The sequence below is a fragment of the Nelumbo nucifera genome, chromosome 8 (genome assembly GCF_055504915.1).
Source record: "Nelumbo nucifera cultivar China Antique chromosome 8, China Antique-T2T, whole genome shotgun sequence".
NCBI classification, from domain to species: Eukaryota; Viridiplantae; Streptophyta; class Magnoliopsida; order Proteales; family Nelumbonaceae; genus Nelumbo; species Nelumbo nucifera.
Window position 1 is genome coordinate 3,390,634 of NC_142656.1, and position 18,914 is coordinate 3,409,547.

General features: G+C 39.7%; 1 protein-coding gene and 1 pseudogene across 5 annotated transcripts; both read left to right on the plus strand.

The window, feature by feature from the left end:
* Positions 1 to 1,271: 1,271 nt before the first annotated feature.
* LOC104600600 (transcription initiation factor IIE subunit beta-like) lies at positions 1,272 to 11,701 on the plus strand. 4 transcript variants are annotated; one of them, XM_088893228.1, is made up of 6 exons: positions 1,290 to 1,499; positions 1,811 to 2,114; positions 6,613 to 6,897; positions 10,059 to 10,190; positions 10,364 to 10,480; positions 10,987 to 11,701. In XM_088893228.1, exons 3-6 carry the CDS (start codon positions 6,649 to 6,651, stop codon positions 11,332 to 11,334), a joined length of 846 nt encoding a protein of 281 aa, XP_088749354.1. In that variant the 5' UTR covers positions 1,290 to 1,499; positions 1,811 to 2,114; positions 6,613 to 6,648; the 3' UTR covers positions 11,335 to 11,701. The 4 variants fall into 4 exon arrangements, with proteins under 4 accessions (XP_010261945.1, XP_088749354.1, XP_010261946.1 ...); XM_010263644.3 differs by having other exon boundaries at positions 1,811 to 2,107; XM_010263643.3 differs by lacking the exon at positions 1,811 to 2,114 and having other exon boundaries at positions 1,272 to 1,499.
* LOC148789564 (uncharacterized) lies at positions 11,652 to 18,010 on the plus strand (annotated as a pseudogene). The gene is made up of 2 exons (XR_016079434.1): positions 11,652 to 11,806; positions 14,454 to 18,010. The product of XR_016079434.1 is annotated as an uncharacterized LOC148789564 (transcript).
* The last annotated feature ends 904 nt before the right edge of the window (positions 18,011 to 18,914 follow it).

Below are 18,914 nucleotides of genomic sequence, written 5' to 3' on the forward strand. Positions count from 1 at the left end.
ATGATTGAACCACTGACCTAAAAAAATAGTGGTTAAAGTGGTTCCGTATCTAGGTAGGTTTTTAAAACCTTAACAAAATCTAGGTTGCTAGAAAGACATGCTACCAAAGAGCAATAACCAATCAAAACCCCTAGTAAATTTTGATAAATATCACTTAATTTGTTATGACACCAGTTATTGGTTACAAGTTTTCAGAGCATGATAGTCCAATACTATAGGGCAATCCAGATCCAATTCATCAATAGGCCTGTGGATTATTGTTTAGGATTGTAAATGGATTGGATCGAACCGGATATTGGTAGATCCAAATTTGGTTCATTTAAATTGAACTTGGATTATAATTGGACATTAAATAATATAAATAAATTAGACACAATGATCAAATAATTATGTATTATTAATAAACGAATTGAACTTACATACAATAATTTAGAGAAAATACTAACATTCAGACCAACTTATGATAATTTAGTATATATGAGCATATATATTTAAGGAAAATTGTCTAAAACTCACCATGAGTTTTCAGCATCTCTTAAACTCACCACAATATAATACCATTTTAACCTTCATAGAAAAATATAAAATATATACAAGATAAATTAATGGGTGCTAATATATTACCATTTTAATATTTAGACATGAAAAAAGAAAAGTTCAAAAAAATATTTTCAAATATAAAATACATAAAAACATAGAAATTATAAAAAATATAAAAAATTATAGAAATTGCAAACAAAATAAAAATTATTTTCAAATTATAGAAACTATAGATATTGAAAAACAAAATCAGAAAATAAAAATTATAGAAAAAACACCAAAAATTTATAGATTGTAGAAAATAGAAAAAATGTAAGAAAACAGAAATTATAAAAAACATTGAAAATTATAACAAAATATTGAAAATGCAAAAAAAAAAAAAATTGAAAACTGAAAACTGAAAAAGACCATTTTTCCTCTAACCCACCATTCAAGAGTAATTTGGTCATGAAAATTATTATTTAAACTGGTATGGACACCTCTGTTAAGAAGCATTAACGATGCAGTGACAAAATGTTAATTTTAGAAAATAAAAACTTATTGATATGATGAATTTTAGATATTTTAAAAAGTTGAAATGAATTTAAGAGAAATGTTGAAAAGTTGAGTTTTAGAAAATTTCCTTATATTTAAATTCAATGAAATTCGATTATATCGGATCGGATAGAGATATTTGATCCAATTACAAACGGATAATAGGATCGAATTCGAATTCAGATAATCGATACGGTTTGCTGCTGTTCATGAACTTTGCCGATTAGCGCGTCTGCCGCGTCAGACTCCGATTCTCTACAAATTGTTCCTCTCTCTCTCTGTCATTTTTTTTATCCATCTCCTCTCTTATTCTCCTGCCCTCTTGGTTGATCGAAAAATAGAAGTTAAGAAATGAAAAAGATAAAAATCACAGCGGAACGTTTGTAGCAATCTCTGTCATTTGGTTGTCAGAAAGAGATAGCAAGGTTAGGTTTCTTCCCACCCATTCCTAATTTCTTCTTCCCGTTTCATTTTCCTTGTTCTTAGCTTTCCGATTTCCTTGTCCGAACTCGATAAGTCAATTGTTTCATTTATATTAGTGGTTGTTAATTGTTTGGTATTTCGGATTTTATTTCGTTCACTGCATGATTTCTATTTTATTTAATTGTTTGGTGGATACGGCTTTATATGTTTATGATCCGTTTGTAAAATATGCATTTAGCCTCTAATGATGATTCTGCCGAGCTCTCAATTGTATATGTCGTCGATTTTGCTAAAATCTTTATGACAAACTCAGTTAAACTAGACGAGGAGAATTGCAACTACATCCCTTGCAATACAGAGAAAAAAAATGCAATTTCCGGCGGCAAGCCTGTTATATTAATTGGAGCAAGGGTTTTCTTCTGGCGGCAATTCTCTAAATTTCATCGGTGCAAGGCTTTTCTTCTTAATCTGAAGAGGGTTTTCTTCTAGCGGTAATCCCACATCACTGGTTTTGGCCTGGTTATATTCGATTTTTCCCTTCCACCACTGGCGCTGAGGGAAGCGAATCTAGCAATTCAAGCCGTTGGTTTTCTCTCCAGCAGATCTCAAGGTACTAGGTAGCCACTCGAACAAATAAGTCTAATGTTCACAGTTGTAATAACCCCGCGACAGTACGATACCTGAAACGGGTGTCCCAAACACACAGCCCTGACTTACTGTTTCTTCTCTGAGACCAAATTGAATGAAGCAAACAGTGGGATACTGGCTAAGAAACTAAATTATCAAATATTATACGTGTTATCCTGCTAGAGGGAAGTCTGGAGGCCTAATATGTTGTTGGAAACAGGACTTCCCCCTACAGATCGTGGTAAAAAATGAAAGATTAATCATGTGTCAGATAGGAAATTCATCACAGAGAGAGCCGTGGTTTCTATCTTTAATCTATGGGCATCCAATGAATTCCAAAAGGAAAGAACTCTGGCCTTCTCTTATGGACTTGGAATATTTACAAGATGCTAAGTGGGTTCTCTGTGGGGATCTAAATGATACCCTATGTCATCATGGTTATGATGGGAGCCGAACTCATGGACATCGACCTTCTCAAAACCTAAGAAAATTAGTGGATAAATTCAACTTGGTGGAGTTGGATAGTAGAGGTCTTTATTATACATGGTCTAATAAACAACATGGGAAGGGAAAGGTGAATGGTGAAAGAGAGGCTAGATAAGTGTTTATTATCAGGCAACTGGTTACAGTTATACCCAGAGGCAAATGTCCTAAATAAATTCTCTATCCATTCCGATCACTCCATGATGATCATGGATACTGAACCCAAAAAATTAAGAGGGCCAACTCACTTCCATTTTCAGCCCATGTGAACAGAAAGTCTGGACTGTGAGCAGATTATAAGAGAAGAGTGGGAAAAGAACACAGGTGGGGACGTCACAAAAAGAATTATCATGAAGCTGAGGAACTGCAAAAAAGGTTGAAGATTTGGAATAAACAATCCTTTAGGTACGTCACTCAAAGATTAAAAGATTTAGAAAAGAGAATGGAAACACTAGAATTAGCATATACAAATGTTCATGGACCTAAGGAGTTCAAAAATTTGCAGTGGGAATATAATCAGTGGCTACAAATGGAAGAAAAATTGTGGAAATTAAAGTCCCGAGAACTGTGGCTGAGGGAGGGTGATAGAAACACAAAATATTTTCATCAGATTTCAAACTATAGAAGAAGAATGAACCATCATCCAGAGGGAGTAAAGGATTTGAGAGGTAAACAATTGAAAATTGAGGAAGTGTCAGATGCTTTTAAAGAGTTGGCACTGCAAATAGGGGGACAATTGTCTCACAATTCAGAACTTGATATTTCTGATTTACATTTACTTCAGCTGAGTGAGGATGAAAAACAAGATGTTCTTACTCTACCAGCTATGGAGGAGGTGTGGGAGATAGTTGAGAGCATGAAAAACAAGTTCACTCTCTATTTCTTTCAGAAATTTTGGCATATAATAGGAGGGGAGGTTTATGATTTAATCTTCACTTCTTCAGCACTGGGAAGTTCCTACAGAATTTAAACTGCAAAACTTAGTATGTATTCCCAAAAAGAAGAATGCTGAAATGTGACACAGTTTAGACCCATCAGCTGTCGCAATGTGCTTTATAAATAATTGCAAAATGCCTAGTGGAGAAATAAAAAAACAAGCTACAGAAGTTAATATGAGAAACTAATCAGCATTTATCAAGGGCAGAAATGTTATGGACAACATTATACTATCCCATGAATTGGTAAATAAAATGACAAAGGAAAAATGGGGGTGAGATGGATGGCTATTAAACTGTACATGTCCAGTGCATATGCTAGAGTCAAGAGGGGGTTTGTGTTGCTGATATTAGAGGGGATGGGATGCCCACAACAATGGTGCATATTAATCAAACAATGCATATCCACCCCATCTTTCTCTATTAAACTTAATGGTGTGTTGCCAAAATTGTTTAAATTTCATTGGGTCTTGCCTGAGACCAATGGAAGCATTGTCCAGCATGTTGGAAGCTGCCGAACAGAGAGGACTCATCAAAGGTATAAAGTTAGCTAAAGACACCCTCCCATCACTCACCTGCTTTTTGCAGATGACTGCTTTCTTTTCTACAAGGATGAAGTGAGTAAGTAGAAAGAACTTTAACTAATATTGCAAAGATTTGAAAGGATGTCAGAAGAAAAGATCAATCCACAAAAAAGTTCGATTCTGGTTAGTAGTGTTCACAGAAGAAAAAGGAAGTTCATCTTACCAATGTTTAGAATGAAGCAGATGGACAGTATGGAAAAGTATTTGGGATCAAGGCTGTGGCTTGGTTCTCTTAACACTGCTAGTCTTTCAGAATAGATCTTAATTGGTATTCTTTTTTCTTAAAAGCCCATAGCCAGAAAGTGGCTTGTATTTCTTTATTAGCTTCAGGAAGAGATGCATGAGTGTGATATGGGATGGCTATCAAAAGTATATTAAGGAGAATGTTATCCATTTTATGATACATGTTATCTGTGCTTCAAAAAAAAATGATATTTGCTAATTGTTTTATGGATTATGAATATGTTAATTTGTATGATGTATCATATGGTTTGATAGGAGTATTTTTAATACCGCTGATCTATCAATATAGAGGCCATTTCCTGATGCTGGTCCTGGCTTATCAAGAATCTTGGGAGGTGTGGACTAGATACAGAATTAACCTATGGCATTTTTACCATAAAGTGGCTGCTCTCAGACTCAAAACTACATTCTCATGGTTGTTAGTCAGAGATTTTACCATTGCACCAAGCAGTGATCCCTTATTTCCATCATCAGTATGCAATTGTAAACTGGAAGTTCTCTATTCTTTCAAAATCACATTTTATCTGATCTTCCTGTCAAAATTATCTACTGCAGGATTAGTTCTGAACTTGGTCTTGGCAGAAGGATGCATTTTGACTCTTGTTCAAAATTCTCTCTCTCACATACACACAGTTCCTTTGTTGCATGGGTTAAATCTTAAATAATGTTTTTAAAAAGTAAACAAGAATGGTAATAAAGCACAGTTTATCTTTTTTTTTTTTTAACTTTTTGCTTTTATGTATTGACACATATGGCTTGTTGCCTATTTGTATCTCCGTAATTTGAAGAAGCCCATTATGGGGATCGGTCCAAGCATTATAAGACCTATTCTCGCAAGAAGAAGGGCAACAAACAGGTTCTGATTTGGCATGGGGAAGACTCTTGGGACTTGGACTGAGCTGGTCTGGGGTATTTTCGTCATTTTAGCTAGTCCTATGTGGGCCTGGGCTATAACATCTTGTTCCTCTAGTTTAGTAGAGCCTATCTTTCAATTTTCAGTTTATTTGCATTAGTAGATAAAAAGCTATTGTGTTTCTTGATGCACAAGACAAGGAGTGGCATTTTTGTAATTATGGTGAACGGTATTCCGGGCCACAAGTCACTCTATATAAATAGATGTATTCTCTTCCTTTTGAAGTTAATGAATGAAGATTTCTTAGAGCTCTCTTTCAAGTTTGCTGTATGGAGTTATTCCTACAAACCCTAGAGTGATTCTAGGACCCCTTGGAGTGATTCCTTGGGATTTCTTTCTCTTTTCTCTTTTTCTACCCTTTCCCCTCTCTCTCTCTCTCTCTCTCTCACACACACACACACACACATATACATTCTCTCTCTCCCTCCCTCTCTTCCTCTCTCCCTGTCTTGTGATAGTTTTGTTCCAGCCTTACTGCATCACCCATAAAATTAGAAATGATAGAAATCTACTTTGAACTAATGATACTGGAGAAAAACATTTTCCTTAAAAGTTAATTTCCCCCAATTCCCTTCTTCTTGCTCAAAAGATTCTTTGATTACCTTGTCCTTATTGGGTGGATAAGGTTTACATGTCAGTGATGCCACTGTCTCTCTATTTGATTTTGTAATTTCTTTTCTTTGGTCAAAGTTTATTTTCTGCTCCATCTTCTTTCTACCCATTCACAGCGTATATGGTTTTGGACCAGGCTGCATCAGTCTCAGAATTTAGATGAAAACAGTGGGTCATGTTCCTAGTTCAACAAGCCAGTCCTAGCTTTTGAACTTTTTCTTTCTTTTTGGTTTGTTTAGGGGGATTCATTAACTAGGGTATGTCTTCTAAGTGTAGAGGGTATTGGGTATACCTTGATACTTCAGTTATTTATCATTTTAGTTATGGATGTCAAACAATTGAAAACTAGCTATATGTCTTTACCACTTTAGTTTATTAAAGATTAAGTCAACAAAGTTTTCAGCTTATGGGTATTGAAATGCAAGAAAATTCATTATCTGGATTTTCAAGGTAAATATTACCTAAATACCTAGTTGGATAAATTTGAGGTCATTTTTTGAGTACCGTTGCTTATCTGAGGCATTGGAAAAGCTAAGGACAATAGAAGGTTTAGGATGACTATTTTTTGTTGCAAAGTCAATCAAGTTAGTTGATAGCATATTTGGTGATAAAGATTAGTTTCTGAAGCTGTTCAAAAGATAGGAAAAGGGCATTAGTTTTTGAAATGTCAGAGTTAGAATACCTTGGATTCTTCTGATGTAATTTTCCATGTACTTAGGTTTTCAGTATTAAGTAAATCAATATTATATCTCCAATGTCGCTTCAAGCAAGTCTTGCAAAGTTCAAGCAGCAGCAAGAGAAGTGCCAGTCTACACTCACCAACACACCAAGGGCAGGGGCATCAAAGCCCACTCAAAAAGTTACACCTGCAAGCACTCCTTCAAGAACTCCTTCTGCTCCAGTAAAATTCTCTAATGATACGGAGAGGCTTCAGCACATCAACAGCATAAGAAAGGCCCCTGTTGGTGCTCAGATCAAGCGTGTTCTAGACCTACTTCTAGAGGTATGAAACACCTTTCTGTTGCGGTTGTTCAAAGATGTCTCATATGATCATGCACTTATTCTTAAAAGTTTTGAAGACCATGTGAACATGTATGTGTGTTTTTTTTTTTTTTTTTAAGTATGGGCTTGGTTAACTAGTGCTGTGTTTATGTTCCATGCTACTGTTGTTTATGCTGTCCTCTTCTATCTCTCTGATGGTTGAGGTTCTTTTATCTGATTGATGTTATGATTAAAATAAAGTAATAGAAGATTGAAACCCGAAAGGAGGTCACGACAAATGTTCAATATAGATTGTTTTAGATCCAAAGGGTCCTTATTGGGTAAAAGGAAAAGGGAAGTAGATTATTACAATACGACAGTCCAGTTCATTTCTTCTCTTTGTTTGGGAACAGACCAGAGTTGAAGCTGGAAAAAGAAGCCCAATCCCAGAACCATGGTCCTTTTCTGCTGTAGCTTGGACTTCTTTTTTGTGTCTTTCAATGTTTGATTTTGCTCTGATTCTTGTTTGAGGGTTGTGGGGCATGTTGTTTAGGTGCTTTCTTGGGTCTTGTCATTGGGCAGTGTTTTGGGATTCTTAGTGGCTCCTTGGAGCTGGTTATAGTTAAACTGGTGGTGTGAATGGTGTTTTGGGTGAAGGGATGAGAGATCCATCATATGGATGGCCAAACCCTGCAGGAAGGTTGGGCGAAATTTCAAAAATTTCTCTCTCCCATGTGGGAATCGCATTCCCTATTTTAGAAAACTGCATTTTCAATGATCAATCTTAAAACCAAACCCGGCCAGATCTGAAACCAAAAGGGAGGAGAGGGATATACCTGATACGGAGTAACATTAACTCCCAATGAAGGTGTTCACGCCCAAGGAGAAGACCAATGCTGCTTCCACCGAAGATGACACGGTGTGATGTGAAGCAGAATCACCAAGACGACTCTTCAGCAAGAACCGAATTCTTCAACAAGAATATAGTAAAGGGCTGGTGAGCACGACTTCAGATTGCCTCTTCTAGCAAGAAGCAATATCAAGAACGATTCTTGATCACTCCCACAGGTAGAGATCGAACTGGGTAGGGGCAGCAAGAACAGGAAGGAAAGAGCAGAAGACAGGAGCAGTCAAACTGTGTGTTGTCTTCTCTCCTAATTCAGCAGACTGTGAGTTGTTTTTAGAGGTCCGCCCTGCTCTCCTATTTATAGCCTTAAAGGGAGGTTCTCCTAATCTTATTAGGAGTTTCCTAATCCAAATCTTATATTTGGATCTGGACTCTCTTTAAGAGATAAGGATAATCCCTTATCTTATCTGCAGATAAAGATCAGCCATCCTAATTAAATTAGGAGTTTCCTAATCCAAATCTTTATTTGGATCTGGACTCTTTGAGTGGATAGGGATAATCCCTTATCCTATCAGCTGATCCAAATCCCAGAATTGCCCCTATTTAATTAATCTTATTAAGTCAGTTTGAATTGGGCTTTAGGCCCATTAAGTCTATGTGCTCACTTAACCTTTTTAACCTGCTGCCCAGTTGACTATCCTTGTATGGCGTGGGACCCAAACATTGATCTACACATCAGCCACATGGGTTCAGCCCAACCTTTGTTACAAGGCCTAGCCGAATTCACTGTAGGAGACAGTGATCCCCTGAGTCCATCACCATGGGCTCTTAATGGGCCCAACATTTACACTAAATGGTCCTTGGGTCCAGCCACCTTATGAAAACCCAAGGACTGTGGGCAGATGCAAGATTAGCCCATCAGGTATTACCCTCAATGGTCTTACACTTAACCTCTCAACCCATAATGATCAAACACTTTCTGACAAGAGAGGACCTCTCTCTCGGCTACAAGGTGCAGTGCTGCACTCTCTACTCACATGGATCCTAGGAATTAAAACTTTTTGCAAACATTTTGAAACCATAATATATATATATATATATATATATGCATATCTTTATATAAATATATTTTGCAAAACAAATTTCAACGGTTGAAATCAACTGCCTGCAGTTTAGGTTTCCATCAGAGAGAGTGCATCCCCGATCATTCGCTTTGTCTGGCAAAGGGGCTGATCCTGTCACTATGATCACCCACTCAGATGAATTCTCAGACTGTCCTAACATACCCAGGTTTTGACCTCCTCTAAAGATCTCACTGATTGGCATTATCAAAGACAGCCCAATCTGACATCTAGTGCAGTATCATAATCGAGTATAGGGGTCACGTGTAACATTCCAGTTTTGCCCATCTATCTCCAAGGTCCAGGGCAATATTGGAATTTTGGTCCGGTTCAGGGTTTCAAGAAAACCCGCACTGCATGTACCTCGGGTCTCACCCTGGTAGCTGAGACAAGCCATCCCAACCAACTTGGCGGCACATCAGTATTGACCTTGGCAGGATAAATCTCCCTAGATCTATCCAACGGTTGTGAAAATTCTAAACTAACACGAGTCTCATAAGTGTCCAGTTTAAGAGTATTACACAGAAACACACCACAATGACATGAGTCAATTATGCACTTTATTCATTTACAATAAATGTCAAAAAGGTACATCAATTTGATTGGAGCTAAAGGGCATAACTGTCTAATAGTTTTGGGTGCTTTTCTCATTGGAGCCCATTTTTTGCCTTTTTTTACCCTTAAAAGTTGCTTTATTCCCTGTTCTTGCATGGAGTTTGGATTTCTTCTTTTTAGGTTCATGGTGTCAGTGTAAATTAGGAGTGGCAATGTGGCATAATATTTGTAGAAAAGGAAATTGTTATGCCATATCATATAGTATAATTCACATTCAAAGGGCCAAAGGTCATTACTCAATGTTGGTCCTAGCTATCTGTGGTCTTGGGAGGGGTAGACTGGATGCACTCCTAACCTTTTGGCTTTTGTCTTTTGGCACAAAGTGGCCTCTCTCAGACTCAAACTGACATTCTTATGCTTACTTGCCTGAGATTTTACCATAACAAGTAATGATTCAAATGGCAACTATGAGATATTAGTATAAGTGAAGTTCCATTGCAAATAATTACATGAAAATGTAAAATATAAGTGAAGTTCCATTTCCAGCCAAATCTAATTCACTCAAAAGCTATAACATTGGTATAAGTAGCATGTCAAAAGGTTAGCAATATTTTATTGAAAGTTAATCAATCAGTTTTTGTATATTCTGAATTTCTGTAGACACGGCAAGCATTCACCCCAGAGCAGATAAATGAAGCATGTTATGTTGATACAAATTCCAACAAAGCCGTTTTTGACAGTTTGAGGAATAACCCTAAAGTGAACTATGATGGAAGGCGTTTCTCTTACAAGGTAAGTGTTACTTTTACTTCAGAGAATACAAATATATTATATATCATTAGTGGTTGGGACGCTTTCAGAATTTGTCAAGGCAATATGTGGTTCAGAATGTATTAGATGGGTACTTTTTCCTCATGGAGCCTTTCAGGTAGTCAAGAAATAATTGGTTTTGCATTATTATACAGTCAAAACATGATTTAAAGGACAAGAACCAACTGCTTGTCTTGATACGGAAGTTTCCCGAGGGTATTGCTATCATTGATCTGAAGGATGCGTATCCAACTGTAATGGAGGACTTACAGGTATCTTTACCGTTATTAATGCTTGTTTTTAGATTTTCATTTCTTTATGCCAATGAATGGACTGCTGTCCATTAGGAAAGGGCATGATTTCAATGTGTAATAGCATGTTTATGAATGACATGTGTGGTTTGTTATAGTTTGCAATTACCCATAATAATAGTAGCAAAGCTGCTAGTCCTGTGCCAAATATTTGGAGAGTTGTTAAAATTATGAGGCAGTTCATGTAAGTGGATGCTTGGAAGAATCTGAAAAGGACTATTCTGGAACAAGAGGGGCCAATTTATTGAGCGCACTTGAATAGTGAATGTGAATGTATATTCATTAAATAACCAGCAGTTGTACATATCATTTACTGAATGGTGCAATGATTCTTTCTTGTTGCATGGTTGTTGTGATTGTGATATTAATGATATTTTTGTGAAGCACTCAAAACACAATTACAATACTTTATGTGACTTTTAGACGGTTGGGGCATATGATAGTAAGCATAATAATATTTGTTGCAGGCTCTGAAGGCTGCAGGACAGGTTTGGCTGCTCTCAAATTTTGATTCGCAAGAAGACATTGCTTACCCAAATGATCCCAGAGTTCCAATCAAGGTAGATGATGATTTGAAGCAGCTCTTCAGGGGTATTGAGCTTCCACGTGATATGGTTGACATTGAGAAGGACCTCCAGAAGAATGGAATGAAGCCTGCAACCAACACTGCCAAGAGAAGGGCCATGGCCCAGGTGCATGGTATTGCACCAAAGTCCAAGCCCAAGAAGAAACAACGTGAAATTAGCAAGAGGACCAAGCTAACCAATGCCCACCTTCCAGAGCTCTTCCAGAATTTAAATGTCCCTGATACTTGAAAGTATATTGAAGTCATTATTTGGGACTTGAGTTTCTTCATTTGCTTGAATGTATCATCCCATTTGCAAAGCAATGAGCTATATATTATGCACACTTAAATTCTCAAAATTACCAGTGTGATTTTGCATAGGGGAACGACTTGTATTGTCCAACATCCACCTTAAAAATAGTGTTGGATTTTGGTTGTCCCACATCTGGTTCTGTTTGTTCACACCTTAAGATTGGCGGAGTGAATAATTTGATTTGTCTAATTGAAGAGGAGGACATCTGTTGCTCTTAATAAGGAGCTTGGACTTGAATTGTATATGCGGATATCATGATGAAAAGCAAGGAATTAGTTGTTTGTGCATTTTCAGATACAGTAAATGACTTCCACGGCCCTTGTCTGATCTATGATATTGTTATTTCAAGCCATCTAAATTTGTGTATTTATGGTTCCAGTAGAACAATTTATTTTCTATCATTGTGGAGGTAAAGAACTCCAATGTTCAGGTTCAGCTGGCCTTTTTACCTTCTAAAGAAAGAAGCAAAGCTCTGATGCTCTGAATAACAATTAGTTGGTTCCGTAGCAGTGTTCCATAATAACGGCGAAGCTGCAGCAAACAAATCTGGTTTGAAGAGGCTATACAGGGCGTAATGTTAAGATGACTGATGAGGTTTTTCTGTTTTTCTTTTCGAGACTATAGCTTCATGTATGTCAAGTCCTTAACCTTGTTAATGCGTAGGCGTTGAGACGTTAGGTGCAACTTAGGCTAAAGTCATGTAGCTGACTTTGTTCTGTGAAGAAATGCTTTAGATTTTTTTTATTAGTTTTATTTATTTATTTATTTGTTACTTGAACGTTAGCCATGTATTGGTAATGCTGGCAACTGGACTTTATGGTGCCATACAATAAATCTACTTATTGTTAAATCCACATAATTATGAGTCCGCGTTAAGTGCACCCGTGGGTTCACTGGATGCGTGAACCCACCAACCAAAAACGACCACGTCGGCAGTTTGAATAAACATTAACTTTAACCGGTGTTTCAGCCATTTGCTGAATAAACCCGGTTCAATCACCTGTAAAAAGACAAAATGCAAAAAACAGGGCTTCTTTCAAAGACGTTATTAGAGTCTAACCATTGTGTTTGCGAGATCTGCAATCAGGGATTTCAGAGAGACCAGAACCTTCAGATGCACCTGTGCCAGCGGAAGGTGCTGTGGAAGCTACTCAAGAGGGAGACACCAGAGGTTTGAAAGAGAGTGTTTGTTTGCCCAAAACCTAGCTGCTTGCACCATGACCCTTGCCACGCACTGGGCGATCTCGTCAGCATAAAGAAGCATTTCAGAAGGAAGCACAACAATCACAAGCAATGGGTGTGTGAGAAGTGCTCCGAAGGATACGATGTTCAATCGGATTATAAAGCTCATCTTAATGCCCACAACTAAAGGCCTCTCGCTTGATCGAAGTTGTTTCTTGGGTTTCTCATTTTTCTTTTCTATATATCCAATTAAATTCAAACCCAAGAACTTAAGCTCAGTAGATGGAGAGTACCTTGTTAAATTGTCAACAGTTCAGCAATACTTATACTTGATGAGCCATAGTTCTTAAGATCAGGATCTCCTTAAACACAAGTATCCTTTGGAGAATAACTTATTTTTTATCTATTTCTTATTGATTTCTTATGTAACCATTTTTGGTCACGTACCATTTTTTGTGATGTATAAATTTTTTGGTTAAGTATCTCGTTGTTTGACCCGATGGTGACGTGCCTTGGTGATGAGTTACTTGGTGGCGAACTCCCTGGGGGAGAATTGCTTGGTGGTGAATTGCCCGGTGGCGAGCTCCCTGGTGGAGAGCTACTTGGTGACGAACTGCCGGGTGGCGAACTACCTGGTGGTGCTCCCTGGTGGCGAACTGCCTGGTGGTGCTCCCTAGTGGCGAACTGCCTGGTGGACTCGTCACTTGACTTGCTCCTAGGTGGCCTGCAACTCAGAGGATGGTGGAGCTCTCTGGTGCAACGCAGCCCGACTACCCTCCGCGTGAGGTGATTTTCTCTCCTTTGTAGGCGGTGGGAGCTGAGGGACCTGCGAGAACTGAATCAGAGGACCCGGGGGTATTTTCCCGACGGGGACTCTCCGATGCCTAAGTTAGCATTCTGATTACAGAGGGCTTGGAGAGAAATGAGAGAGCTAGAGAGAGAGGGTTACCATCCTTTTTTCCCCTCCTTTGGCTTTGGTGGTCGGAGTCCTTATATAGTGGTGCCCTCGCGGGTTAGGTGGGTGAAAAGCCTTCAAATGGTAAGACGTCATATCCCGTCAGAACCGGGGTACAGTGATGAACTCCTCGAGGTTGTCAGGCTGGCGCTTGTGTCAGGCGGCCAGGTTGGCACCTGGGCCAGGTTGTCAGGTCGGCACCTGTGTCTGTCGACGGGTCGGTGTCCGGGCCAGGTTGCCAGGCCGGCGCCTGTGTCTGTCGGCGGGTTGGTGTCCGGGCCAGGTTGCCAGGTCGGCACCTGTGTCCGGGCCAGGTTGTTAGGTCGGCGCCTGTGTCAGTCGACGGGTCGGGTTCCGGGCCAGGTTGCCAGGTCGGCGCTTGTGTCCGGGCTAGATTGCTAGGTCGGCGCCTTTGTCCGGGCCAGGTTGTCAAGTCGGCGCCTATGTCCGGGCCAGGTTGCCAGGTCGGCGCCTGTGTCCGGGCCAGGTTGTCAGGTCGACGCCTATGTCCGGGCCAGGTTGCCAGGTCGGCGCCTGTGTCCGGGCCAGGCCAGCCAGACCGGTGCCCGGGGGGACACCAACTTGGTAAGTTGTTGCCTGGGTGTTTGCCTAGTTGTCACGAGGTGCCATGTGTCGCAATTTCACTGGAGGGCCAAATCTGCCCTCATCAATTTCCCTCCCATCTTCCGTTTGAATCCAAACCCAGTCTAACGAAAACATAGTTTTTTTTTATTGATTTCTTTATATATTTCATTTTAAGAAGGGTGCAGCTTTTTTGTTAAACGTATCTTCTACAATTAAAACAGGAAGATCAAGAGCCACTTGAATGTTCTGCTTGTTCTAGTTTGAAGAGCCCATTTGATCAAACTGTGATTAAGCTGTTGGTTTGATTCATTTGTTTTAATTTCTCTCTGATCAGGGTTGACAGTTTCATTGAACACCAAGACGCTTGTAATGGTGGGTGTCTCAAAACTGAGTTGCAGACACTATAATCGGCAGCTTGCCTGTCTCGAACAGCTTCAAGCCCGAGTCCATCGAGTGACACAAATTTCAGTACAGCTCCTTGGCCTGGATTGAAAATGCAAAAGCCGAAGGAACTCATCTTCTTATGTCTAGAACGGAATAATCCTTCCACTGTGGAACAATGCCACAATATGGAACTGTAGCTGCTATCGTCATCGAATTATCTCGCAAGTACCTTTGGTACCACGGTTTCCCCAAATACAGACGAAAATCATGCTACCCAGTAGCAGCTCTCAATTAGGTCATGTGACCATGGCGACAAAATTGATTCAAACAAAGCCAATTTGAGAAAAGATGCAAATAGAAACTCTCCCAAAGAGAAGACAGTCATTGATGAACCAGCTTTAGCAGTTTCTAGACTGAAAGAACAGGCAACGGAGCAGCTAAGGTTGGCCATGACAGAAAATGCCTTTGCTGAAGAGGCAAGACAGCAAGCAAAACAACAAATTGAATTGGCTGAGCAGGAATTCACAAACGAAGAAGAAGAAGAAGATTCCTTGTAGAGAGTACCTTCCTCTGCTTACCGACAGTAGATTTCGTGCCCATAATCACCGGTGTACAATGAGATCGCCGGTGGGATGTTTTTGGGTTAGGGCTCGGCAGAGAAGAGGAGGAAATGGGGGGGAGTTGGAAACTTGGAATGAAATCCTTGAAGATGGGTTTTAGCCTTCCAAGTATTTTTTTGTCCAGTTGTGTTCGGTTCAACCGGTTCCAGCTGCTAACGGCAAAAAAGTCCGTTAAAGTTAGTGTTTATTCAAAATGCCGACGTGGTCGTTTTTGATTGGTGGATTCACGCATCCAGTGAACCCACAGGTACACATAACGCGCCGTCGATGACTATAGGCAGGGCACTACGGGAATAAAAAATGATATAATCATGAGTATCAGAAGCCATATCAGCTAATGCATCAACCATGAGATTACCCTCCCGAAACGTGTGAAAGAAAGTAACATCCACGAAAGAGCAAATCTCCTCCCACCTCAAGCTGTCAGTGCCAATTTACCGAAGATAATGTGGTAAAAAAGAGGTTTTTCCAAAGAAGCTAAACGAGAACCATGGAAATACCGAAAGCCTAAACTTTTTTGGATCCCCAAAGATTTGGCCAACATTAGGCCGTCCTTCAAACTGAAAGCTTCAACCATTAAATTAAATTGTTCACCACCACCATAGTACGAATGAAACATGGCGATTAAACTACCGTGCTCATCTCTGATGGTACTCCACCAATTCCATGATTACCCCGGGAAGCACCACCCGTGTTTAGCTTAAAATAACCCTCTAAAGGGGAATGAGCAAAAGAAAGAGGTCTCCGATTTGGGATTCCTAAACAATTAAGCATGGTTTTTAAAATCGGACCGAACAGGATGGTTGGACCGGAAAAACTGAGAATCGGCTAGGTGATCAGTTTCGGTTTTTTTCAAAATCGGATTTTCTTCAAAAACTGCTGATTTTGGTCAGTAAACTGTTTATCTGGTTGATTAATCATTCGAACGTTTTTATTTTTTTTTATTTTTTTTTGTCAGAATGAGCCGGTCATTCAGTTCGAATGATCAGACTGTTCGACCCAATAACAATCGGCTAGGTGATCAGTTTCGGTTTTTTTCAAAATCGGATTTTCTTCAAAAACTGCTGATTTTGGTCAGTAAACTGTTTATCTGGTTGATTAATCATTCGAACGTTTTTGATTGTTTTTATTTTTTTTTGTCAGAATGAGCCGGTTATTCAGTTCGAATGATCAGACTGTTCCTGACCGGTTCAGTTTCCGGGTCAATTTTAAAAACCATATATATAATTAAGAGCAAGTTCTTGGGTTTGGTTAAGACTTCGAGATTTGAGAACCGTAAGGTGAGGAATCTCTAGAAGCCACTTGTTGACTTGTTGACTTAAAAGGAATCTCCTTTAATTTCCTTTTTTTCCAAATTTCCAGCAAATGATAAGTGGGCAAATAGCATCAATAAAATAAAAATGGGAAATTCTTTGATCTAGCAATCAAAAATCATCTTTGAAGCGTTGAGTTAATAAAATAAAAATGGAAAATCATCTTTCAACTCCCAAAATAAATGAATTGTACAATTAAATAATAGTTCAATATAATGCTTATTGCTTGAATGCCTAACAAAATGTAGACAATACAATGAGTAATGGCAAATGCAAACAAAAAATCCTACATTAACACATTAAATAATTCAATTACAGCTAGATGCTTACCGCACTTGGAGCAATGGAACAGGTATTGGAGGAGAAAATCCCACTATAATCTACCAAATGTTTAGTAGGGTTTGTAATCTCCGGCGTGCCCAGGATGATCGGAATTGGATTGGGGGTGGGGTGCATGATAGCCGGTAAATTGCAATTCCTTCTACCGATGAACAAAGTGACCTTTGAGAATCCTTCCAATGTTCAAAGACAGGGGAAGAAGGAGACAAAAGAAGAAACAGACGGGTCGAAATGGGACAATGACCTTCCTTCGGCCAGTGACGAAACTCGACCTCTACCAAACGGCGAATGCAAGAAGCTCTAACAAATCGAAAGGGGGAAGATGGAGAACCGATTGGACACAGGTAGAGATGAAGCTTCGGTGATGAAACGACGAACATAGGTAAAGAACACATGTAGAGATGAAGCTTCGGTGATGAAACGACGAACATAGGTAGAGAACACATGTAGAGATGAAGCTCCGATGATAAAAACGGCTTTGAGAAATTTCGAAATGGGGAAGATGATATAGCTCCGGTGATGAGAGGTGAAGCTTCGGCGATAAAACGGCTGTGAGAAATTAGCTCCGATGATTAACGGCTCTAAAAAATGGGGAAGACACTGTAGCTCCGACAATGAAACAACTTTGAGAAATTAGCTACCGTGATTAACGGCCCTGAAAAATGGGGAAGATGTTGTAGCTTCGAAATGGGGAAGACGTTGTAGCTCCGGTGATGAGAGATGAAGCTCTGGCAATGAAACAACTCTGAAAAATTAGCTCCAGTGAGATGAAACTCCGGTGAGTAATGGCTCTGAAAAATGGGGAAGACAATTAACGTTTTGTAGAGGGGTATAACGGGTATAATTACATTGACATTGGGGGGGGGGGGGGGGGGGAGGGGGAGGACGCTGATGACATGGTGGGGTGGGGAGGAACCAAAACAAATTTCGAATTTATCGATGGGTTTCGATTTCCATACATCCCCAATCGATATTTCGATTTCTCAAAGGAAACTGACCGAAGAAACCCCAAAACTTAAAAACTAAATCTTTCACGATTGTAAATTTTTCCCATTGTCCCTCGTTGTTTTGCAGGAAATAAGCAACATATACTTTTTGTATCCCTCTTCCCTCATCGTTTTTTTCTTCACATCTTCCCTCACCATCTTAATGAAAACATATGGCAGATCTGTTCACCACGAAGCAAGGGCGGAGCTGGTTCACTAGCGTTGCGAACACTTTGGTCTCCTCTCTTAATTCATAAAGACAAACTTTGAGGTATTTCTTTGCACCAATTTAAAATCATTTTGATACAAATAATGGTGGGTATACTTGGCAGTCAAGTTATTTGAAAAATGACCACTATAGCTGAATGAAACTGCTTAGATATTGCGGGCTTTTTTCATGAAAGTATTGGCCAATACAGCCTTTGGGTATCTTTGGGAGCCAAAACATTGTAAAAAAAAGGGCTTTTTTGTTAAAAAATACCAATCTGTGATCGCCCTGTCGAACGACCATTGTAGCTAAAAAATGAGTGAGGAATAACCGAACCGTGGGTTTTTTAAAAATCTGAACCGAAGTTGAACCGATGCAACTAGTTAACCGGTGGACTGGTTAACCGTGGTTTGGTTTTTCAGTTTTTTTTGCACTCAAAATTAAGAAAAAAAAAAAAAAAACTGAACAAGCATGGGGCGAGCCGGCAAGGGCGAAGTGGTGGCCGATGATTTGCCGATGCCAGACTGGTTGGTGGTTGTTGTCGCCTGAAGTGAAAGCCTGAGAGGTGGCGGAGCCGCGAAGATGAGAGATGAGAGAGACAGAGATAAAGCCTGGGAGGTGGCGATCCTGGTGGAGTCGAGGCAGCGACCAACGTCTTGGTTGGTTGTTGTAGCTAGGGCTGGCTAAGCTGGCTTGGTGTTTGCCGGTGAGGCGGCAACCGATGTTGCATTATTGTTGTGTGCTTGTCTGCTTGATGCTTGGCGCGGCGGAGACGAAAATGACATGCAACAGAGAGCCAGAGAGAGAAAGAGACACAGGGAACTGGGGAAGCACCGAAGCAAGGGGAAAACTGGCCACTAGGTGAGAGGCCATTGGTCGGAGGACGACTGGCACCAGAGGAAAAACTGGGGATTGGGGAAGACGAAGAGACAAGACTAAGAGTGA